This window comes from Thunnus thynnus, chromosome 15 (assembly GCF_963924715.1).
Source record: "Thunnus thynnus chromosome 15, fThuThy2.1, whole genome shotgun sequence".
NCBI classification, from domain to species: domain Eukaryota; kingdom Metazoa; phylum Chordata; class Actinopteri; order Scombriformes; family Scombridae; genus Thunnus; species Thunnus thynnus.
Genome location: NC_089531.1, coordinates 722,819 through 749,111, shown reverse-complemented (window position 1 = coordinate 749,111; position 26,293 = coordinate 722,819). Strand labels below are relative to the sequence as shown.

The 26,293-nt window shown below is 41.4% G+C and overlaps 2 protein-coding genes across 2 annotated transcripts in view; both read right to left on the bottom strand.

The window, feature by feature from the left end:
• LOC137198945 (saxitoxin and tetrodotoxin-binding protein 1-like) overlaps positions 1-11,151 on the bottom strand; it is a 16,338-nt gene extending 5,187 nt beyond the window's left edge. The window contains exons 1-2 of the mRNA XM_067612977.1: positions 10,957-11,151; positions 9,979-10,124 (exon numbers count right to left, since the gene is read on the bottom strand). Coding sequence (XP_067469078.1) covers positions 9,979-10,124; positions 10,957-11,079 — 269 coding nt within the window. The 5' untranslated portion in view covers positions 11,080-11,151. The remainder of the gene's footprint in view (positions 1-9,978; positions 10,125-10,956) is intronic.
• A 2,964-nt stretch (positions 11,152-14,115) lies between these two features.
• Positions 14,116-25,353, bottom strand: LOC137198469 (toll-like receptor 13). Its single transcript, XM_067612354.1, has 10 exons — positions 22,866-25,353; positions 21,771-21,888; positions 21,401-21,651; positions 20,555-20,558; positions 18,912-19,044; positions 17,778-17,923; positions 16,127-16,191; positions 14,493-14,654; positions 14,304-14,408; positions 14,116-14,225 (listed from the first exon to the last, which is right to left on the bottom strand). Exons 1-10 carry the CDS (start codon positions 25,336-25,338, stop codon positions 14,182-14,184), a joined length of 3,501 nt encoding a protein of 1,166 aa, XP_067468455.1. The 5' UTR covers positions 25,339-25,353; the 3' UTR covers positions 14,116-14,181.
• Between the last annotated feature and the right edge of the window lie 940 nt (positions 25,354-26,293).

The following is a 26,293-nucleotide window of genomic DNA, read 5'->3' as shown; positions in this document are numbered from 1 at the left end:
TACTACACTGTACTATATTATACAACACTATACTATATTATACTACATTATACTATATTATACTACACTGTACTATATTATACAACACTGTACTATATTATACTACACTATACTGCATTATACTACACTATACTATATTATACTACACTATACTATATTATACTACACTGTACTATATCATACTACACTGTACTATATTATACTACACTGTACTATATTATACTACACTATACTGCATTATACTACACTATACTATATTATACTACACTATACTATATTATACTACACTATACTATATCATACTACACTGTACTATATTATACTACACTGTACTATATCATACTACACTATACTATATTATACTACACTATACTGTATTATACTACACTATACTATATCATACTACACTGTACTATATCATACTACACTATACTATATCATACTACACTGTACTATATTATACTACACTGTACTATATTATACTACACTATACTATATTATACTACACTATACTGTATTATACTACACTGTACTATATCATACTACACTGTACTATATTATACTACACCATACTCACTACACTATTGTTACAGAGACTGGAACATTTAATTGGCATTAAAGGAACTGCATTACGCGGGTTTAATCCTATTTATCAGACCATTTTCAGTTTGTACATGTTAATGATGAATCCTCCGTGACGGCAAAAGTTAGACACGGAGTTCCACAAGGTTCTGTTCTTGGACCAATTCTATTCACCTTGTATAGGCTTCCTTTAGGTAATATTATTAGGAAACACTCCATAAATGTTCATTGCTATGCAGATGATACCCAATTATATTTATCAATGAAGCCTGATGAAACCAATCAGTTAACTAAACTCCAAGCATGCCTTAACGACATAAAGGCCTGTGAAAACCCTTAGATGACTTTTGTTGTGATGTTGCGCTATATAAATAAAATTGAATTGAATACACTATACTATAACATACCATATACTATACTTAGTATACTATATTATACTACACTATACTCAGCACACTCCCACGTTCATGTTTCAGGGTCGGCACTATGCTGTCACATACGGGACCCCATCTGATCCAAAATAATTTACTCTGTTTTCACCTGAACGAGCAAAGTTTAATTTTGCAGTTTTGTGCCGTTTTGTGAGCAGACGTCTGTAGAGGTTGACTTCCTGCAGTGTCCTTCACACTGTGTGAGCAGTCAGTGAAACACCAGCTTCACAGATAGTCCTTGTGCCAAAACAGAAGCACTTCCCTGTTTGTTTTTCAATGCAAAGCTTCATAAAGACCAAATTGTGTGTGTCGTCATTTTTCGAGGACGGCCGCTGCACCTTCTGTTATCGGTAGTACGGCTCCTCCTGTACCTGCTAACCACCGCTGCAGCTGTTTGGCTTCTGTTCAGCAGCTTGCTGATGATCGTTGATAGAAAAATTCATGTATTAGCATGGATGCAAAATTTATGTACACGATGAATGAAGAGAGTGTGCAGTACCTTGACAAATGGAAGAAGAAATATAAGTTTAAAGGGGGACTGTGTGCAGACGACTGTAAAAAACTGTGTGAAGAAATAACTAAGGCGTGCAAAGGGGATGAAAAACGAGAGAAAAAGGAAGGGCTGTTACAGGCATACTTGTGGCTAGAACAGGCAAAGAAAAGGAGTGAGTGCAGAAGACGAAAGAAACTTTTGTCTATGGGCCAAGTAAAACAACAAGATGATGATGGAACTAATGCTGTGGCAAGCTCTGTTGTCTTGCACTCTGTTGTTGATAAACAGGTACAGGACACCGCTCCGATCCCCGGCCTCGCGTCATCCTCGCCTCCGACCACACAGCGCACCCCGCCACCGTACCAGGAAGGAGCCGCAGCTTGGGAACAGATAAGTGGAATCACAGAGGGTTTAAACAGATTGAGCCTGAATAGCCCTGCATCTCAAAAAGCACCATCTCTCTATCCTGATCTGACCAAATTAAGTGGGGAGGAGAGGTCTGTAACAGACCCTCCGATATCAAGCAGAACCAGACAACATTGTGATCTGTCACAGAAAAAACTGTCCGATTTAGTAGCGCCACTGATTGAACTGCCGAATCCCAGACAAGGGGAAGGGCAACCAGATTCGGTTTGGGTCTTCCGTAATTGGACAAAGGAGGACGTGAAAAAGGCAGTAGATGGGATTCCTCATCCACGTAAAGATGTGCAAGCATACATCGAGAAAATGTATGGGCTGTATAATAGCTATAGGCTAAACGGGGAAGAAATGACTAACTGCCTCATGCAAAGTTTGACTACTGATTGGGCGACTGTAAATGTTGATTGGAGACCTATGGGGGAAAACGGTGAGCCGCTCCTGTGGGACCGAGATAGAACACGCGGGCTCAGTCCACAGCTGAACCGAATGGCAGAGATTCTTCGGGAAACATTTGCTCAGAGAAACGATTGGGCTGAAATTGATGCTGTGGTACAGGAGGAAAAAGAGACTGTAGCACAATATGCTGCCAGGCTCACGGAAGTGTTTAATAGACACAGTGGGCTGGAGCCGCGAATCGGAGAGAATGTTAATCCACGCTACGAGGCGCAGCTAACATCCTGCCTCCTGAGGGGTTTAAGGCTACCGATTGCAAATTGGGTGAAAGAACATCTGGTCGGATGGGAAGGAGAGCAGAGAAGGGTTATTCTCGCAAATGCTAAACACGCTGAAAAAGTTCTGGAAAATGTAGATAAGAAACATAGAAAAGGAGAGGTGTTTTATAATGACGGTGAGAATGATGATGGTTGCTTTTTCTCTTCTGAGTCCCGCAGGAAGGAAATTATTTGCTATCGCTGTGGGAAAAGAGGCCACATCGCCAGAGAATGCAGAAGTCTCATTCCAGCTGCGGACACCGGGCGGGGCGGAGGTCGAGGTGGTGGACGGGGCAGGAGAGGGCGCGGGGGCCGTGGAGGCGGTCGGAGGGAGAAAAGGGAACGAGATGACAGAGAGAAGGATGAGGAGCAGGACTTCTGACTAGCTTCCCCTGCAGAATCAGGTCATGCAATCACACACACACATACAGAACAGAAAACAAAAACTGAAGATGCTGACTATGATTCTGAAGGAGTGGAGGGATCAGAGTTTATATCGCAAGAAGAAGTGCTAAATTTGGAATCTGTTGAAGTAATGTTAGCTGAGTGGGATGATAAACCTTTTGTGACTCTGCTGGTGAGGGGAGAAAAGTGTACCTATTTGTGTGATTCAGGAGCTTGCATGACTGTGATGAGGAAAAAAGAGTTGCCTGACAGTATTCGGTTGACAAAACAAGAACTATCAGTAGTGTCAGCTTCAGGACATCAGGTGTCGGAGAGATTGACAGAAAAAACAAAACTAACTGATCCTGTGACTGGTTTTTCAGTAATGTTGAGAATGGTGGCCTCTGATTATTGCCCAGTCAATCTCCTAGGCCGAGATGGCATGGCAGCATTGCAACTTGGAATCATGCCAACTGACAAAGGGGTTGTGGTTTTCCGAAAAACTCAGACTGATTGTATCTTTGTGATTGAAGATAAGAACAGGCCACGGTTTTGGTATAGCATTGACCCTGTCAAAAAAGGCCCAGCAGCTATCACTGCCGAACTGCACAGAGAAGCGACTAGTGTAACTAGGCCAGGTATTGAAGTTCAAGGGGAAGGTGACATGTGCGTGTTTACACACTCAAATTTCGAAGCAGGGCCAGACCCTGCATATGAGGAGATTTTTTTCCGGTGTCCCAATTACCGACTAACTTTGACCTCACTGTACTGGGATAAATTGGGAAATGTGGGGGTCGCAGTGAAAGGGGATGAGCAATTGAACAGAGTGTACAGAGGTCATTCCCTGCCCCATATTGGTCTTGCTAAGGCCCCTAAGATGCACTGGACGGACGTCGGTGCGTTAGTGGAGTTGGGGGAGAGGGCTTTAAAAGGTTGGGTGCAGCATGAGTCAGGGGGGAACGGAGTGTTTTTCCACCAGAGACACGGTCTGTACAGGAAGGCGCTGAATTGGGTAACAGTGGGAGCAGCCACAACTCATTTGCAGCCCTCTTTGTGATCATTGCAGGACAAAGTGTGTTTGCTGACAGAGGAGCAGGAAAAAGAGCTAGAAGAGTTACCTTCTGAACTGTGGAGTACAGGGAAAGATGGTGATATCGGGTTGTTACGTACTGCCACACCTGTTACCATTAAACCTAAAAGCTCTTATAGACCATTTGTTAAACAATATCCTTTGAAGCCGGAAGCTGAGGAAGGTATTTCAGGAGTGATAGACAGTTTAATAAAACAAGGAGTTTTAGTTGATTGTCCTGACTCACCCTGCAACACACCAATTCTGCCTGTGAAAAAAGCTACTTCCGGGTGGCGGTTAGTGAATGATTTACAAGCTGTGAACCGAGCTGTGATTCCGCGAGCTCCAAACGTGCCAGATCCCTACACTCTTCTGAACAACATAAAACCCACAAATGTTTGGTATTCAGTGATTGACTTGGCAAACGCATTTGTTACCATTCCTTTGAGCCCTGAGTCACAGTTTTGGTTTGCGTTTACGTTTAAACACAGACGATTGACGTATTCAAGACTTCCTCAAGGGTTTCAAGATAGCCCTACTATCTTTTCTCAAGAAATTAAAAAATGTATTGACCTTTTTGAACCTCCTGAAGAGGAGTCTCAGATTTTGACTTATGTTGATGATATTCTTGTGACTTCTATATCTCAACAAAAGTGCAAAAACATGACTTTGGCCTTGTTGAGATATCTAGCTGCAGCTGGTGTTAAAGTCTCTAAGTCTAAACTCCAGCTGTGGAGTCAGGAGGTGAAATATTTAGGCTACACGCTAACTCCTGAAGGCCGTGTGTTGGATGAGCAGAGAAAAACAACTATTCTGCAGTTACCACAGCCTACAACAAAGCGAGAGATGATGTCTTTTCTTGGTACTTGCAATTTCTGCAGGTTATGGATTGCTAATTATGCCGAAATTGCACAACCATTACAGAATATGATTTATGGTAAAGCAATGGCTGCTTCAGATAAGGTGGTGTGGACTGAGGAGGGCGAGCAGGCTTTCACAAAGTTAAAACAGTTGATAGCTTCTTCATCTGTACTTGCCTTACCTAACATGAAAAAGGATTTCATACAAACAGTGGATTGCAAAAATGGTTTTATGACATCTGTCCTGTTACAGGAGTATGGGGATAAATTAAGACCTGTTGCCTTCTACTCCTCCAGACTTGACCCAGTAAGCAGAGCCCTGCCCGGATGCTTGCAGGCAGTGGTGGCAGCGGCTATGGCAGTGCAGACCTCAGCTGCTTTGGTTTTGTTTAGGCCACTGACTCTTAGAGTGCCACATGCTGTCTCTTTGCTATTACTGGAACACAAACATTCACACATGTCACCAGCAAGACACTTATCTTGCATAGCCACATTGTTAGGCCAGCCAAACTTGACCATTGAGAGATGTACGGCTTTGAATCCAGCTACGCTCCTTCCAACCCCTGTAGAAGGGATTCCTCATGATTGTGTGGCAATCACCGACGAATTAACCCTACCTCGCGCTGATTTGATTGACACGCCTTTACCTGATGCAGACATTGTGATGTTTGTAGATGGTTCTGCAAGTAAACATGTAGATGGGATTAACAGAGTTGGTTATGCTGTAGTTACACTGCATGAAGTTTTAGAGTCTGGAGCTTTGCCTTCTAATTTCTCTGCCCAAGCAGCAGAATTAGTTGCATTGTCAGCTGCGTGCAGGTTAGGGAAAGATAAGAAGGTCACGATCTGGACAGACAGTCAATATGCCTTTTCCACTTTGTTTACCTTTGCACAGCAGTGGAGGAACCGAGGAATGATAACATCCACAGGTCGGCCAGTAACACATAAGGATTTACTGTTGAAATTACTTGATGAAATACAGCTGCCTGCTAAGGTCGCTGTCTGCAAGTGTGTGGCACATACAAACAATACAGACAGTGTGTCTCGTGGGAACAGGAAGGCAGATGAAGCAGCAAAGAAAGCAGCTCGCGGGAATGTTAGTCATTCTTTCTCTGTACAGATTGACAAAGCTCAAGTAACCACTGACTTTTTAATGGACATGCAACATAGCTCTCCTAAACAAGAAAAACAGTTTTGGAAGACTAAGGGAGTTAGTCAAGACGCAGATGGACTTTACATCTGACCTGTAGGTAAACCAATTTTACCAAAGTCTCTCTATCGCTATGCAGCTATGACGAGCCATGGAGTCACTCATGTCTCGTCAGGGGGGATGGTGAGCTTAATTGAACAAACATATACGGCATATGGATTGGGGAATTATTTCAAAAAATATTGCTCACAGTGTTTGATTTGCGCAAAGAACAATCCACAGGGAAATTATAAGGTTAAATCAGGCTCTTTTCCAGAACCTGTGTATCCTTTTCAGTACATTGAGATGGATTTTATCGAGTTAAGTAGATGTGAAGGGAAGAAATATGCATTAGTTATTGTGGATAAGTTTTCGAAATGGGTTGAAATATTTCCTGTTGGGAATCCAGATGCTATAGCAGTTGCAAAGGCTTTGTGTAAGCATATCGTACCATCTTTTGGAATACCAGAAAAAATTTATTGTGATAATGGAACACATTTCGCGAATGCAGTGATTTCTAAGATGTCCCAAAGTCTTGGGATACAAGTTAAATACCACTGTGCTTATCATCCACAGTCAGCAGGCTTAGTGGAAAGGACAAATCAAACTATTAAAAGTAAATTGAGAAAAGCAATGGCAGAGACTGGGAAAAATTGGGTTTACTGTCTACCTTTGGTTTTAACAGCAATGCACATTACACCTACCAAAGATGGTTTGTCACCTTTTGAGGTTTTATTTGGGAGAAGTTACCAAATTCCTGAACTACGACACACACCAGCTCAAGAAGCTGAGGACTGTCTAGCTGACTACATGAGAAAGACTCTATGTCAAAGACAGTTGCGTGCAAATGTTTTACCACCATATCTGTTTGATGTTATTCCAGAACCGGAATCAGATCTCAAGCCAGGAGACCTGGTCCTGATCAAGGTGTTCCGGAGGAAAAAGTGGACTGAGCCACGGTGGGAGGGGCCTTATACCGTACTACTGACCACTCCAACAGCAGTTCGAGTTGAGGGCCGGACCACGTGGGTGCACAAGACACATTGTAAACGAGTGCCACCGGTGAGTGAGTAGTGGGTTCGTATTGCCTTCTCAGCCACTCCTCAGGTGACCTGTAAGTCCGGCTACACAGGGGGCGCTGTGCAAATAGAGGTGCAGTGTCGTCTCAAACCGGTGAAGATTTCGGTGTTTTTCCAAAGTGGGCCCTGAGGATTTAGGAGTTGAAAGGCTTTCGAGCTACTGCTGCCACCTGGTGGACTCGGGAAATATTGAAGTCATGGCGTCCCAGAGGAACAGACAACCTCCATCACCAGCACAGGAGACTCCAACAACCATATCCTTCCTACAGTGGTGGTATTATTGGTTACTGTGTAAAAGAGTGATGATTGTTTTGTTCTTTGTGACTGTTTTGATGATACCAATTTGCATATGGTTCTTCCCTACTATTCGTCCTTATCTATCATTGCTCAGAGGGGCCCGGTCTATGGAAGATGATGCCATCAGCCACGCTCAGGATGTCTGGTTGCAAATGATCTCAGCAAGGAAATCACACTCCACCATGTACACACTTAACTTTTGGTATTCTTATGCCAAGTATGTTGCTGAATCCAAGAACCGCTCCAATTGCTATGTGTGCAGCCATATGCCGATTGCTACAAACAACCCCCATGTTGTCCCCAGACCGGTAAAAGACTTAAAGAGTTTGTTTCCTGATATCTTGGTTTCTAGTGTTGACTCAACGGTTTTAAATCAAACAGTTTTTAGGACAACTGGAAATGTGTTACCACCTCTGCGGCCTTATTCAGGTCGAAAGTTTTCTAGGTTTAAGATTCTCAGTGTCGGGAGTGAACCCTTGTTTGGGCCGGTCCATTTGAGACCCGAAATTAAATTTGATTGTTTTGCTCAAAAATTAGTTCTGTCTGAGTCCTCCTCCATCAAAGTAGGAAAGATCCCAAAACTTTTCTGCTCTACTATTTCGAGTCCTTGTACCTCGAACATTGGCAAAGCATCCCTAAATTATTCTCAGGTAGTGATGGGCAGTGCGTGTGCACCTTACTTCACCGTGCCAGACGTCCTTGGGACATATCCACAGACTGATGTAATGTTTCTCTGTGGGTACTACATGTATGCTCAACTTCCTCCTGGCTGGGTGGGTCGCTGTGCGGCTGTGGAGCCGACTGATCATTCCTTCATTGTTTCAGCTATGCCCCACCCTGGTGAACTTCCGGGTGAGCAGCGTATGAGGAGAGATGTAAGTCAGCTGCATGATCCTGTCTGGGGCTCTAATGTTCCAGAAGACCATAAGTTGTGGTCCACTGGTGAAAAAGTCATGCTGTCACTCTTCCCGTCTCTTGGAGTGGGTAAAGTAATGCTGCGGATGGAAACTATGAACTACAGGTTCTCTGGGTTCGTAAACACTACGCTGGTTATGTGGCAGGCTGAACGGGAGGAGTTGAGAGGCCTCAGGGCCGTTGCCCTTCAGAACCGCATTGTGCTGGATCAACTCACTGCAGCCACTGGAGGTGTGTTTGCTCTCGTAGGTGCCTCATGCTGCACATACATCCCTGCTAATGATGATGAGGGAGGAGTCATTCAGCAGGCTATTGCTAATCTGACCTCATTGCGTGATGCTGTTGATCATGACTCAAAATTTGACAAGTCCTGGTTCGTAACCGGTCCATGGTACGCTGTTTGTTTGAAATTATTGGCTCCAGTCGCTCCATTTTTGATTCTGATCTTTGTAAGTGTTTGTTGCATCATTCCCATTATCAAGGCACTGGTAAAGAAGTCTGTAGCTGTGGTCATGCACCAGGAAGCAAGATATCAAGAACAACTCCTACTTTTGGATATGTGATGTAATGTTACAAAAGAAGGATTCTTTATGACGTTAATATTGAAAATCGTGAGAAGTGATATTGACTGATGATTCTGATGGAAACGTTGTAACTTACAGCTGTGATGTATTTTGATCATTTTTTATTAATTATGATGGTATAATCGAAATTGTCAAAATTATTAATCACTATTAATCATTATTAATCACTATTAATCATTAGTAATTAATTACTGGCTTAGGCATAGTTGATGTTGATTGATTTTACGAGGACTGTTATCTTTTATCATGTATCCATGTAATCGTTTAAGAAAAGAAAAAAAGAAAAGAAAAAAAAACTATGTTCATTCATGATGATTTGATGTTGATTTGATTGTATCTTGTATTACACATTTAGTTTTCACTATACATTTTTCTATGTTTTTGATTTTATTCATTTGTTTTACAAAGTATAAACAGGGGGGAAATGATAGAAAAATTCATGTATTAGTTAAGTAGATATGGTCATATGTATGTATGTATTTGGCGGCAGGGCCTTGAGGGGAACACTATAATAGACATAATAGACATCATGGTCATGTGAAAGTGAGAGCTCTGTAAAGTTTTGTCTGGGGCTGTTAGAAGGAATCTGTAAACAACTAGAGGTGCCTCCCAGGGCATCAAGGCCGTCAATATATACTAATGTTTTTCCTTTGTCTTGTCAGAATTCTCCACGGAGACTCTGCATACTCTCCGTGTCTACAACATATGTTTAGTTTGAATTAAAGAGACGCTTGACTTCAACCAACCTCAGTCTATTTGGTAATTTTTACCTATCAATCGTCTACCTTCTCCGTTGTTATGAAGTCTCACAATCTGGTTTCTTACTTCAGGCAGTTCCTCACCATGTGGAGCCATGTTGCACATACTTTTGTCCACTCAGACTACAGGCCCAGGTTCAGGCCACAACTAACAGCTGTGTGTCAGACTAATGAATCAAACCTGAAGGATTATTTAAATGATCTCACTGGAACAGGTTCCTCTCGCTGTACACAATGCTTTTGTTGTCAGGGAGGAGTCTCATCTCCACGTGGGAGCTGGAGAGGCTTCCCAGCAGGCCTGAACCTATCGGATCGTCTGTGACCGCCCACACCAGAACCCAGTCCCCAATAACCTGCAGGAGGAGAGAACCAGGTCAGAGTCAGACGGGGTCACAGCTTCTGCTGATGTTTAGTGTGTGATGTGTCCACACAGTCATTTAAAGTCTGTGTGAAGCTTCTATTCAGCTTCAGCAGTCTGAGTTAGTCATATCAAGTGGATATCTGACACATTTACAGTCTTTTTAGCATCAAATTCCCTCTTTGTGTTTCCTCGGACAGTGTTTCCCTGTTGAGCTGCAGGTGGAAGTATAGTAACAAAAAGAGGAACTTTGGCACTAAAAAAACTGTAACGTTGAAAGATATCTACTTGATTTGACTCATTTGGACGCTGAAGCTTCATATTAGCTTCAGATAAACTTTGAAATACATTTTTGCACAGAAGGAGGACTGTGGATTTTGTCCCCCATCACTTCCATTGTAAGGTCATTATGAAGGGATCTTCTAATGGTCAGTATGAACAGGAGGAATGATTACAGCAGGAAACACAGCTTTAATGGTCATTTGAACTCCTGAACGTTGGTTTAAGACACACTGGAAAACTTGTAAGATTACATATTTACCCTCAAAGAAGAAAAAGCACATTAGAGCTTATCATATCACGTTAAACACATATTAGTACAGTTACATCTACATCAAACTAATGACCAAAAGCTGTCCCTCTCATAGATGACATCAAATCTCTTACACGACTCTTTGTAAATCAAGAAATCTACAAAACATAATTGGCAAAACAAATGATTAAATATAAACTTAATTTGTGTGATGAGACACAACAAACAGTTTCTAAATCAACATCGGACAAGTAAAAGAAACGAGGTCAGAGGTCAGCGGAGGGTGCAGACTCACGGTGCTCAGGTCCTTTGTTAGCGTTTTCTTCACACTGTCACATTCCTCGGTGGTCGGTGCTGCGTCGGTGCAGAGCGCCGCCAGCAGCAGCAGCAGCAGCACCACTCGCTTCACAATGCTCATCCTGCTCAGGAAGGAAAAACAAACACACCCTGCTCTAAGCTCTGTCTGGACAGCAGAGCCGAGGAGGGACGCAGGTTAGTTTATAGCGGCCCCAGGCTCCCGCCAGCCCCTCAGCCGCCCCTCACCGGCCCCTCGCCGGCCCCTCACCGGCCCCTCGCCAACCCCTCAGCCGCCCCTCGCCGACCCCTCGCCAGCCAACCGCCCCTCGCCAGCCAACCGCCCCTCGTTGGCCCCTCGCCTCGTCGGTCCAAAGTGTGTGTGTGCTCAGCGGGTTATTGAACTCTGCAGCTCTCAGCAGGAAAAACAAGGTGTTTAAAGAACCATCACCTAAACTGTAACTACATCAAGCATGATTTACAACTGTGCTTTTCCTACGGTCACATGTCAAATGTCTTCCATGACTTTGGTTCAGGCTGAGTTTGTACATAATTCTACCTTAAAGCATCTATAACATATATTTCCTTCCTCCGCAGTCTGATCTATATCAGTGTGTAATGTGTTGGTGATGAACCTACAGAGAATTATCAGTGACTCTGCAGCTCCTCTCGGCTTTACGGAGCTTTATAGTGAGTTTCAGCTCATTGTTTATCTGTCCGGCTGCAACTTTACTGTTCTGCTTCACTCTCAGCGTCTCATAGCGTCATTTTTCAGAGTAAAAGCTGTAAAAAGCCGCTGTACACTACCTGCTCAGCACCAAACGGCAAACAGACACAGTTAGCTGTAGACTAGCTGGTGAACATAGTGGAGCATTTAGCAGCTAAAGAGCCAGATATTTCCCTCAAACAAACAGAGCTAAAAGAGAGTGAATATTGGACTCACATTCACCAGGTGAACAGAAACACGACTCCACATGAATGATAATGTTGCTCCGTAACTGCTGGATGTGGAAATAGTTACTAGTGGACAAAACATCAGTTAGTGGAGGTTTAAACTATCAGAAACTATTTTGTATTATGATGGATCAAAAAACAACAAACGTGTGTAAAATGAACTTTCCAGTTAAAAAAGAGAACTGCTGGATGACTATCTGGGTGTTTTTCAGAATAACTGCTGGTTCCACAGTAATCATCCAAAAGGACAAACCAATGTCCACACACACACACACACACACACACACACACACACACACACACACACACACACACACACTTTGACATGTACTGATAAACACCAGGATGATGGCTCTGTGCTTTTAAAGTCTTCTGTTTGTCAAGAAATCAAATAACGTAACATTTCAGCTGTATTTCTTGTAGCTGGAATGACACAAATTACTGCAACCTCTTCCACTCCAGCCATGTTTTGGAGCAAAAACTAAACTGACAGATGCAAATTAAAACAGCTGCAGCTTCTGAACCACAGTGTCAGAAACACTCGAGGTGATGCATTAACTCTGCCTCCAAGATTCATAAATTCACTCGTTCCTCTAAACTGTAACAGCCAAAACATTAAGAAACATAACGCTGCTGAATTATTTTTTCTCTCAACATGAGAAGATATTGAGAGAAAATGTTGTTAACTTCGTTAAGTCCACTAGGACACCAGTGTCCTCCATCCGGTCCTCTCTCCCTTTCTTGTGGTTTTGTTGTAACCAGGAGGATCTGGTGTTTTGTGAGTCTCTGAATGTCTTTGGAAATCTTCATGATAAAACACTGTAGACTGTCTGCTATCGTCTTCAAATGTGAGGCAGGTATTCACTGCTGTTTAGTTTACTTTCCCATACTGCCATTGAACTTTACAAATAAAACCACAGGCAGTTATTAAGACTGAACACAACATTTTTAAATTTTAGGTGGACACTTTTTTTTTTTACTGACTTCAAAGATCCTCTTCTCTGTTTCAGTGTCACCTTGAGTGTTTCTCAAACTTACTCAAGAGAGAGGAAAGACCTTATTAATGCAGATAATGAGTGGTTCAGGAGCTACAGACATTTTAATTTGGGTATGTCATTTTAGTATTTGCTCTAAAATAGTGGAGTGGAAAAGTTGTAAAAGTGTTGATACTGAACGTATGAGTGAAATGTTCACAGACAGACAATGTGACTGTTGTTTTTCCACCACAATATCTGCTGTTGCAGTACTAATTCCCCTTGAACACAGCTGTTCTGTGATAGGCACCACTAATTGTTTCAGGCTAGTGGGCGTGGAAGATGAAGACGATCCCACCACACCCGTAGACTTTTGCCTCTGGCAGGTCTTGGGTACAGGCTGACTAGAAACGGTAGCCATGGAACCTTTTTTCCTGGACTGTCTGTTTTGGCTCTGATTTTTGTTGTCGATATTTCGAGCTACCCGGGGAGGCATGAAACTAAGGCAGGAACCTGGTGCATGGTCATTATGGCAATGCCAGCAAAACACAGTTTTCCGTTCCTTTTACAGCCTTTTTTTCTGTTGGACCAGTCGTTTTGTAGGGTTCATTAAGAGTCCTCCTGTACCTTTTCCTGTTCTCATAATCTCCCTCTATTTGACTCCCAATGCGGATCATCTTGTCTATGGAGGTAATCCAACCACGGAGCTGACATGCTAGGAACGGATTCATAGCCTTCAATATCCTTTTCAAAATCTCGTCTTCTGAGGCTGAAAAGTACCACCGTTTGATAAGGGCTTGAAATGAGAAGGCAAAGTATATCTGACGTTGCAGTAAAGTATCTGACGTTGCAATACAGAAACAGAGCAGAGGGTGTTTGAAATCAGTAAAAAATGAAAATACTGTCCACATAAATGTTGTTTTCAGTGTAAATAACTGCCTGTGTTTGTCTGTAAAGGAGGAGGGTAGTATGGGGCTGTGGGCTCACATTTAAAGAAGATAACACACAGTTTGACACTTCTGCACTGATTTTTTTTTCATGAAAAGGTCCAGAAGGATTTCCAAAAAAGGATATTTGGAGATTCCATATTTGTGTAAACTTGTCCTGTTTACAGCAAAACCACAAGAAAGAAAGGGGTCATCTAGAGGAGTTAATGACACCTGCGGACTGTCTACCTATTATAACATTTTATTAGATAAAGAAATCCTTAATAAAGAAACACAGACCACATGTTTGATGTTTCACTTTTTATGTCTTTACTTCCTCAATTTCAATTTGAAACAATTTCTTTTTTTACTTTATGTGAATGTTAGCCGGGTGCCCTCGCCTTCAGTGCAGAACTCTGTGGAAAGAAAGACACAGATAAAGACACCAGTTCTGTCTGACATCACAGATTTTATGAGGTTTACAGGTGAATCACCTTTCTTGGAGTCGTAGTGGAAGTCCGGTTCTTTGGTGAAGCCGAGGCAGCTCGCCTGCTTCTTGGCATGTTCCAGGTCTGAGTCCTTCACGGTCGACTCTCTGGCTGGAAAAACAACAAAAACAGAAGATGAACAAATGTTTCAGATTCAGACACATGATTTTCTCTTCTTCTCTTGTTCCTTCTTACAAAACAGATAAAAGGCGCGGGCGATGATCTCCTCTTTAGTAGGGATGTTGAGTTTCATCGTGTCTAGAATCCCGCTGAAGTCTCTGGCTGTGCTGTTGATGCTGAGGACCAGACAGTCAGGGCAGCTCTCCAGCACATGGAACGATGAGGTGACGTTGGCCACTGAGGACAGAAACAACAACAGTTTAATTCCCAGTTTCATCAAGATACTGTATTAGAATGAGCAGGTTCTATCAAACATTTAGTGTAGGTTCATCTGTTCATTAGCCTCAAAATGAGAAACAAACATCACGCAGGGAAATTGTTTACATCGATGTCAGCTGTGTGTTTGATACACCAACAAACTAACAAGCAACTCTGCGAACTAGAGATGGACCCGAATCCAAATACGTTATTTGGTTTGGGTTCAAATGATCACTTTGTTAAGATTAGAGAAACATGTGGTGGGTTAAAGTTACTACTTCCTTAAAGTTAGACCACGTTCATCATCATGGTAACAATAATAACCACGGGGTTAAAGGTTAGGGGATGATGGTAGTTAAAGCCCCCATTCTCCCTCCTTCTCTGAATACTGAAATCTGTCCACATATATAAACGTCATCTGCTCCACCTCAGTTACTGCGACCGCTAGATGACAGCTGTCACTTATCTGTATGTATTCATGTAACATCAATGCATGTTACTAACTCGGCTTCTTCCCCGGAGTTTTTTGTGCTTTCTCATCTTGCAGGAAACCCTGGGCTGCAGGCCGAGCCTTCACGGTCCTTCGCAGTCCTGTTGGTGTCCGTCCCCGGCTATTGCTACTTATTGTTATTGTTATGATTGTTGTTCTTCTGCCCCCCCCCCCCCCCCCTCTCTCAACCCAACCGGTCAAAGCAGATGGCCACCCACCAAGAGTCTGGTTCTGCTTGAGGTTTCTACCCGTTAAAGGGGAGTTTTTCCTGCTGCTGCTCATGGGGGGAATTGTTGGGTCTCTGTAAATTAAAGAGTTCGGTCTTGACCTGCTCTATGTGAAAAGTGCCCTGAGATGACTTTTGTTCTGATTTGGCGCTATATAAATAAAAATTGATTGATTGATTGATTGACTCAAACGTTACTGTATGTCATTTTTGGGCAACGGACATTATGGCCAGTTGTTCTTGGGAGGACAGTCTCCTAACAGCGGGATAGTCACACTAAATCAGTCATCAATACTCTGTAGGTATGAGTGATTAGCTTGTGTATAAATGAACTCCACAGGAAACGTTTCAGAAGTGAAACATCTAATTTACTTTTTTGTGTTTTATAGCATAAATACATGTTTGCAGCATATTTAGATGCGGTAACAGATGCTTTCTGTACTTGAATTAGCTCCAGTTTGTGCATCTTGTGTATCAGCGTACATTCAGGTCACTGAATGTAACGGCATTGAAGAGATTAGCCAACAATTTTCAAAATTCCTTCAAACCATCTGGATTAAAAAATATTTCCAAGTTTTGACTTTGTTACAAAACATGTAGGCATCTAAAGGCAGTTGGATGACATGTGTGATGAATCTGCAGCTTTTATTAGATACGTCAGATACTCGACTTCCCTGCTGGCGTCTCTAACAAACATGTAGAATCTGTAGTTTCGTGTCAGATCAGATAACTCACCTTTTCCAACTGCAGTGTCGCCTTTGATGGTCACGTTGACCTCTGAGCCAATGCAGGTTCCATTCCTGAGAAAAAAAGACAAAGAAAGAGGTGAGTTCATATTCTGACAGACTGATTCTGACTCCAGAAAAATGTCTGGAACAAACATCCCAACAAACAACAAGCAGCAAAATGAAGCATCAAGTGTTTAACTTTACACAGACAGAAAGATATAACAGTGTATTATCTGCATAAAAGTGGACCTGGGTGTTATAATCAGTGGTGGAAAGTAACTAAGTACATTTACTCAAGTACTTGTACTTTACTTGAGTATTTCCATGTGATGCTACTTTCTACATTTCAGAGGGAAATATTGTACTTTCTACTCCACTACATTTATTTGACAGCTTTAGTTACTTTTCAGATGAAGATTTGACACAATGGATAATATAACAAGCTTTTAAAATACAACACATTGTTAAAGATGAAACCAGTGGTTTCCAACCTTTTTGGCTTTTGACGTCTTACAAAAAGCAGTGTGTAGTCGGGGTCACATTTCACATGTCTATGAGTTGTTAACAGCTCCACCAAATAGTGATTTTTCCCTCTAAACTTCTCAAATGCTTTCATTTCAATAAATGTTCAAATGATCCAATATTTCAGCAAAAATCAAAGATTAGAGAAAAAGTCCAAAAACTGAAAACAGATTTGTGTATCAGAACTTTGTTTTTTCTTCTTTCCTCTCCCATTAATCATCTCACCACCCCTCAGATTTATCTGCTGACCCTTTGGAGGGGCCCGACCCCTAGGTTGGGAACCACTGGACTAAACTAGCTAACTGTATATAAAGTAGTGTAAACTAGCTCCACCTCCAGCAGCTACAACAGTAACATGCTGCTCTAACACTGATGCTTCACTATTAATAATCTAATGATGTCATATATAATAATATATCAGTCAGAGGGACCAAACCACTACTTTTACTGCAATACTTTAACTACATCAAGCTCATAATACTTATGTACTTTTACTGCAATACTTTAACTACATCAAGCTCATAATACTTATGTACTTTTACTGCAATACTTTAACTACATCAAGCTCATAATACTTATGTACTTTTACTGCAATACTTTAACTACATCAAGCTCATAATACTTATGTACTTTTACTGCAATACTTTAACTACATCAAGCTCATAATACTTATGTACTTTTACTGCAATACTTTAACTACATCAAGCTCATAATACTTATGTACTTTTACTGCAATACTTTAACTACATCAAGCTCATAATACTTATGTACTTTTACTGCAATACTTTAACTACATCAAGCTCATAATAGTTATGTACTTTTACTGCAATACTTTAACTACATCAAGCTCATAATACTTATGTACTTTTACTGCAATACTTTAACTACATCAAGCTCATAATACTTATGTACTTTTATAGTAGAATTTTCATGCAGGACTTTTACTTGTAATGGAGTATTTTTAAATGCTGTATTGGTGGCAGCATTTACTATATATAGAAAAAAAGGCATGAAAGCAGACAGAAGAAGGCAAAGTCATCAACTTTAGCAGGTTTTAAATGTGTTTTAAGGAAGATAATTTGTCCTTAATTAAGATATGAGTCTAAGTTACAGTAGTTACAATGTTTTCAACTCACATTTTGTTCTCCTGAGACATCAGAACTTTGTGAACATCATCCGGTGACGGGGTGATTTTCATCCAGGAGCTCTCAGTCACCTTCAGGATGGAGTTAAATACTTCACTATCAGTGTAGCCCAAGATGAAGTTCAGCCTGCCGTGCATCTGCACACAAACATGCAATCAGTCAGTGACAACAGACGCAAACAACTGTCATTAATGCAGCTGAATACTGGCATCAGCTGAAACATGCACATATAACACATAGAGAGTCTAGTCTTGTTTACTTATTCTTATGTCATATAGTTTATTGTTTAATCATATTTTTGCAAAAGTTTAACTATTTTATTAAGGGAAACCTCTTGTATGGCAATGGTAGCATACGTGTCTATAGTCTACAGAGTGATTAATAAATAATAAATAAACCTATTTGCTTTTATATTTTATGGAAGAAAATGTCCTGCAGTGACTAAAGGTTGTCAGGCAGCCTGATCAGAAATACTGTGAGGATGGATACACTGTTGTTCGTCAAGAAATAGTTCCAGCACCTACCATAAAAAAACATTTTTACTGTAGAGCGGCAACTAACGATTTTTTTCATTATTGATTAATCTATCGATTATTTTCCTGATTAATTAATTAGTTGTTTGGTCTATAAAATGGTGAAAAATGTGGATCAGTATATCCAAAAGTCCAAGATGACGTCCTCAAATGTCATAAACACAAAGATATTCAGTTTACTGTCATAGAGACTAAAGAAACCAGAAAATATTCACATTTAAGAAGCTGGAATAAGAGAATTTTTGCATTTTTGCAAGAAAAAAACAACTTTTTTTTAAATCAGTTGTCGAAATAATTGAATTTTCTGTCGATTGATGAATTGTTGCAGCTCTATTTTAATGTACATTTCTGTTTTTGTACACGCTGAACAAGTGATTTTAAATAATGAACTAGATGTGTTAGTAGGTGTGTTTTTCCGCCTGCTTCAAGTCTTAATTATGCTAAGCTAGGCTAACCATTTCCTGACTCCAGCTCTGTACTGAACACACAGACATGAGATTGATATCTATGTTCTCATCTCACTCTCAGAAATAAAGATGTTTCTGTCCCTGAATCCCGTTTGTACAAAGCCAGGAATCACAGGAAGGTTTACCACGGAGTGGTCGTCCAGAGACAAAGGCTTGACCAATTGTTGGCACTCTTCAGGTGTTGGAGCTGAGCTGCTCAAATACAACCCTGCAAACAGGAAATGAATGCTGAACCACAGATTCATGATGACGAAAAAGCTTCAGAATAAACCTGGAATAAGAAAACACCGAGCAGGACGCCAAACTAATGAAGACTGAGCCTCGTTCCGCCTTTATAAAAGCTGCTGGTGGCAGCGCTGCAAGCTTCTGGGTTTTTCCATTATTTACACAGAAGGGTGTTTTTGTCCCAGTTTCCATATTTCTGGCTGGTGTTGGGCAAGCAATGTTTCACTGCCAGCGGTTCAGAGAGGATATCAGGGTTTGCTGTGTTTGTAGGATTTCATAACGACACAGACGCTGATTTGTGCATCAATCATTTACTGATATGTTGAATCAGCCTTGGTCGCCCACGACACACACAAACAGCGTACAGCACACGACTGCTTTGATCCAGAGTACAACCGGACTGAGTCACAGCCTGACCTCATTACTGCTGTAATATCCTGCACTATGCAGTTTACAGAGGTTAGGTACAAATGCTGCATTCATGTCACAACTCACAGTGAATGCAGGAAAGTGAAATCAAATGTATTAAATCAAATCATTGGACAATTATCTCTCAACAACATGTAATATTCAGGAAGGACACTGATTGGACTCACTTCTACTGGTCTTTTAATACTGAGCCATCCAAAAAAACAGCGGTGGAATATACATTTACTCAGTACAGTTTTGAGTTATTTGTACTTTACTTCAGTATTTCCATAATATATTATTATTTATATTATTATATTATTTATTACATTATTTTCTACTTCAACTTATACTTCTACTTCACTACAGTTCAGAGCAAAATATAGGTCTACTTTTCATTCAACCACATTTATTTGCATCAAATCCTCCACATTAAACTCCAGATCTGTGGTTTGATCATGTGACTCCAGAACGACACATAGCAGCATTTTTAATCTGGCGTCTCTATCGGCAGTAATCTGCAGGACGACATCATCTGTCTGTGTTTTATAAAACCGTCACACATCACTGTTAAACAATAATGATGTTTTATGATGTGACAGCGGTCTGGTTCAGGTCTGGTTAGGTTTAAAGATGATGGTTTGGTTTAAGATGATCACTTTTGTTAAGGGAACACCTTGGGAACACCTGGCCAGTGTGTGTCGGTCCCTTCACCCCTCGCCAAGCTCAGGATGCTTCTTTTGTGTTGCTTTCTTTTGTTTTAACACTAACAACATGTGCCTCCCATCAGCCACTGCATCCATGCACTCTCATAAACCACTGATCCTGACTTTCATACCCCATCATAATTATCAGGTAATTTACTTTAATAAATTTCAGTTTGTCACTGCTCAGTTTGATGTGTATCTCCCTGCGAGTCAGTCGTAACACCTTACAAGGAACATTTAACTAAAAGTTTGTCTTGATATTGAAGAAATATCTAGGTGGGCTGGAACAGAAGATAACAGTAGCTACTGTAGAAAGTACAAATCTGCATAGCGAGACTGTCTTCATTAGCATTAGCATTAGTGTGTGCTAATACTAAAAAACAAAAACAAACAAACAAACAAAGAGCCCAACAACAACAACAACTCACCTCTCTTAAAAAAGAATGGGATCACATTTAATGTGTATTTATTCTCTGTTTACATGCAGTTAAATATATCAATGAGCAATTATCTATAACAATGATCAAAATGTTGACAGCAACTATTTCTCCAATCCAACAAAAGACCTGGTTGTGGTGCTTATATGTTCATTTACTGTAGAACTTTACTTGACTATTTCACTACATTTTAGAGGCAAATATCCTTCACTACATAAACTCGGCACCTAAATTTACTATATTTACTCTATACTTTGCAGATTAATATATACACAGTTTAAAACAATACATATGCAACAGTACATAAAACCGTTTAAATTAGCTCCAACCATGACCAGCTACAAAATTAAAATGCTGCGTATAAATGTTGATGCATCAGTTAAAAACATGTAATATAAGAATATGAGGGACATTCTGCATTTACTTATGTAAAGGTACATTTACTTATGTAAAGGTACATTACTAGTACTATTTTGGAGAGCTGTTGTTTCTTTGTTGTTTTAGCGTGTTAGCGGTTAGCTCATCAACTACACTAGTTTACCAACTACACCTGTGAGTCTCTATATTAAGCTTTTTTTTTTAAATTTCCCAACATTAAGGTCTAAAGAGTTTAATGGCAATTTCCACACTGCTAGAAATGAGTTTCTGACATAATTTATGTATTTATTTGTTGGCTTAAAAGAAGTCAAATGTAAGCATATCGAATCTCGAAATACAGGAATCAGCTTATTAAAAAACTACTGTGCATAAGTTTTTGATTGTAGAAACCTCCACTGGGTTACTAAAACCCCCAAATTCACAAAAACAAATACAGAGGACATGACATTCAGTCGTAGCCACAGGCCTGGTCTGGAGCCAGGGCGGCAGTCAGCAGGTTGGTGTTCTTGGTGGGAGCGTCCCTCGTCTCCAGAGCTCTCCGTACGTTCTGCCAGAAGACTCCCGTGTGTTGGCCGGCCTGCGACCAGCTCAGGTAGGTGCGTCTCTTCACCAGCTTCCTCATACGGTAGAACGGAGACAGCTGATAGGCCGGGATCTCCTCCAGAAACAGCAGGATCAACACGTCCTTCTGCTCGTCAAACAGACGGAAGCTGCAACGACAAACAGGACGAACCATGAGGACGATTCGGAGGACTGAATCAGTTTGGAGGCTGTGAGATAAAAGCAGGAGGTGCTGCTATATGTGAGGACAGAGAGGTGGCGCCCCCACCTGGCCATCTGGATCTCTCTGGAGCACCACTCGCTCTGCAGGTAGCGCCGGCTGATCACACAGATGGTCTTCCTGCTGCTGTAGATGGCGTCTGTAATGTTCTCTATGATGGGCTTACCTGTGGAGACGCAGTTTAGACACACTGCAGGTAAAACACATGGACTCATTTCTACTAAAGAGTGAAGAACTGAGAGAAGACAGAAGAACTTCTAGTGTGTTTGTTCTGGTCCAAATCAGTGGATGAGTTAGTAAACTTGGTTCAGTTTGTTGACGTTGTCGTTTTTTGGACTGGTTGAATCGGACACTTCGACACATCTGACACATCTGAATGTTCTCACCTGGCTTGTAATGATGCATTTTGGTTTGCTTGGATTTTTCTCTGTGTGAAAAGAAACTGAACCAAGTTTACCAAGACCAGAACAAACACATTACGAGTTTGAAAACGCCCTTAGTCTGAATGGGACTCTGGTTGGTTGATTTGGTTTGGCAGATCTGAACAATCGCACCAAAACAACAGCACAGACCCTTTTACAGGAAGTGGTCTCAGTCCACTCACAAACAGATTCTGGAGTGGTTTGTTTGTGGTGGGAACGTGATCTGACTGACTGGAAGACTGCAAGTTTGAGTTAAACGGCTCCCGTAGCCAGGAGTGACTGGCATGCTGGGAGGTGGAATCAACAGTAACTAGCAGCTAGCAGGAGAATGAATCGAGGACTAGCACAACAAAGTATGTTGCATTTGAGCAGAGGAACTTCTTCAGGACCTTCTTCCTGTGTTTATGTTCTCGCTCCCACCCCGGACACATCTGACCAATGACAAGAGAGCTCAGACTTTTGACCTTGTTTCTACTGGTCACTTGTAATATTGCTGATTTTAGAGCTGAACACATCTGACTAGGGATGCACGATATTGGATTTTTTGACATGAAACTTTCACTGTGGCTGCAGGTATTTAAAAATATACAGAAAATCACTCATGCTTTCATAGTTCCGGAGGAAGGGGGGAAATAAGAAGTGAAAGATGCAGAACTGAAAGAAAGATTTGATCCAGAGCACAGGGAGAGAAGGAGTGAAAGGAGAGTAATGTGGTGTTGACCTGGTTGGAAGTCTCTGTGGTGCAGACAGAGTCTCCAGCCCTGCTCTCCCTCCAGCACTGGAAGCATCTCTCTGTAAACCCAGGCCTCATCATGAACGTTGTAGGAGATGAAGGCGTCGTAGCAGTGACGAGATTCCTTCTTCCTCCTCCTGCTGTCATAGAGGAAGGCCAGGAAGAGGTAGAAGCTGTAGACTAGCTGCCACCTCAGAAAGTGGTAGATGAAGGATGTGAGGAGCGTTAGCACAACCAGACAAGTGCTGGAAATGAAGCAGAAGAAGTTAACATCCATCCAGCAGGACTGGATGTCAAAGTCCAGCAGCTTGTTTCCTTGAAAACTTGGAGGAAAAGAACAAGCATACTGGTAGGCGTTAAGAACTTGTGTCTGGTTGTTGCTCTTCACCCATTGGATGAAGCCGATGTTAGAGCAGTCACAGGTGAAAGGGTTACCAAACAGGTCCAGATATGTTAGTGCAGGCAGAGACTGGAAGACCGTTTCATTGATCACCGTCAACTCATTCTCTCTCAGTTTCAACCAGCCGAGAGCCGGCAGGTCGACCTGAGCCAGAAAATCCAAAGATCTGAGCTTGTTTTTGGACAGATCGAGAGACTTCAGGTCTGGGATCGGCCGAAACAGTTCAGGTTTTGGATGTGAGACGTTACTGTCGGTTATCTGAAGTTCTGTCAGTCGAGGAGTGAATGTAAATGTGTCTTGGTGTGGTGACCCTGCGAAGAAATTTACAGCTGCAAAGTGCTCTAAAGATTCCAAACCTCTGAGCAGGTCTGGTGAGATAACCATGGCATATTTATTGTTGTTTTGGATTATAAGCTTCCTTAAAGACGGTACATTTAAGAAAGGTGGCTCATTATGTACTTGATGACTCAAGCTGTTCAAAAAATTGGGGAGGAACAGTGTCACATCCTTTAAGTGTGGCATTCCTCTGAACATGTCTGTCCTGAGAGAGTACGGTGCAAGGATAAGAGTTTGGAGATGATCAAGACCTTCAAAAGTCCCGTTTTCCACCCTGCATACTGACTGTGACTCTAAATCCAAAGACAGGAGGGAAGACAGATTCCCAAAGTCTCCTTCATCGAGTCCCTTAAAATCATTCATGTGCATATTCAAAATGCGCAAGTTCCTCAAACTGACTTTGAAAGTATCATCCAAACTGTAAATTGGATTTTCGTCAAGGTAGAGTAATCGTAAAAACTTCAACTCTCGAAAAACACATCCTCTGAGTTTTGAGATGCGATTGTTACTGAGGTAGAGCTGCATCAATCTCGTCAAGTTCAGGAAGTCGGAGCAGCCGAGCTCTCCAATATCATTTGAACTCAGAGATAGGACTGCAAGTGAGGAGAGGCCTCTGATGGCGAGCGGCACTCGTGGTAGAAAGTTATGGTGTAACTGCAGTTCCATGAGCCGACTCAAAGGTCTGAGCGAGTTCTCGGAAAGGTCGGTCATGTCGTTACCAACTAAAGCCAGCTCTGTGATTTTGGAGCAAGGCTGAAGCAGTGTGTCGTTTAAAACGTGAATGTCGTTAAAAGTCAAATCGAGACTTGTTAAAGCAGGAATCTGGCAGGCGACGTCTATCAGACCTTTATCGAACCATTCTGTCGTGTAGCTGAGCCAGAGATACTCCACTGACTCGGCGCTCTGAAGCATCGCGCTGTACGTTTCAAAACTTATTTCAGTTCCACTTAAATACAAACTAGTCAAACCCCTCAGAAACGTCTTGTCCGGTACGTTCCACTCAAAGCCAATGCTGCATTTGGACAAATCGAGAGACTGAAGATGAGGAAAGACGTCTTTTGTAATGCTGAACTTTCTTAGTGGATTCAAATTCAACTGCAGTATCTTGAGGTTTGAGATGTTTAAATGCAGGTCGTCAGACTCAAAGGTGGTGAATCTGTTTATCCCAATGTCTAGTTCTTTTAAGCTTGACAGCTGTAAAATAGACACGATATCAGTAATTTGATGTAGCTCATTTATGTTCAGGTCTACTTTCTGTAGGTTTATCAGCGTCTGAAAGGCCAGCGGGGAGATGTATGCAATCTGATTTCGGTTCAAAGACAGACTCACTAATTTGGTCAGTCCCTGAAACATGTTGTCTGTCAGGTTTGTGAGGTCATTATAACTTATATCAAGGTCTGTTAACTCCACTAAGTCTGCAAAAGCGCCGTCATCAATGTGCGACATTGAGTTTAACACCATCTGTAAGTAAACAAGCTTTGATAAACCGCTCAGATCAGACCGGTTGATCCTCAGGATCTGATTGGAGCTGAGATCGAGAGATACGGCGGTTTTGGGGATGTCATCGGGAACGGCGGCGAGGTCTCGATCTGTGCAGGTAACCGAAACATCAGTGATGTCTGCAGAATATTCGATAGTGCAGTTTTTCAGAGAGAAAGCCAGCGAGGGGTTAAAACGAGGCAGCAGAAAGAGAAGGAAGAAGAGGAAACAGAGACGGCGTCGCATGATGATCTGCAGGATCTGCTGGAGGACGACAGCGGCGTTGACTTCCTGTAACAAAGTTTACTTTATTCTTCCACTCCACTACATTTATTAAACATCTTTAGTTACTAGAGATCTTTATTTCAGGAATATATATTATTAATTATATTATAATTATTTCCTCAGTGTTGGTGTCTTTCTGTAAATACAACAGATATCAAATTAAGTAGCTTTAAAACAAAGCTGATGAATTTTCCAGGTTAATAATTTACTTTTTATTCAGTTTTTAAATATTATGATATACATATAATATATATTATATTTTTTAGTTATAGTTTAAAGGTTATTATATCTAGATCATAGATTAAAAGCATACAAGCAGCTAGCAGCACAGCTAAATGCTAACATCAACATGCTAACATGCTGATGTTTATCATGTTTACCCTCTTAGTTTAGAGTGTTAGCATGCTAACATTTGCTAATTAGCACTAAACACTAATTACAGGTATGTAAAACCAAAGTATTGGACAAATTAAACATTTGACTGAATGATGGCACTAGATGATCAACGTTATTGCAGCTCAACCTGTAATAAAATTTTCAGCACCAAATCTCATCCATCCAATACTTTTATGGTTCCTGCTGCTGAATAAAATCTGATCAGAAGCCAAAATTCATCTTGATAACAAGAACAAAACTCGTTGCTTCTTGTTTTGACTTTTAACATTTATTTAACATCAGCAGCCCACATGAGAAGAGAATCTGACAATCACACCCATTTATCTCGTGTTTGGTCAGTTCTGTGGACGTAAGAATGTAAGCAGGGTTTGAACTTTGAAATTTACACAACTATTTCTGTCACTTTTCATGGGAAACAACTGAGTGCGACACCATGAATGTCTCGAAGAAGAGACTGTGTGATTGAGGGCCTTGTTGTCTCCATCTGTACAATTCATTGGCACGGAGACTACAAAGATGA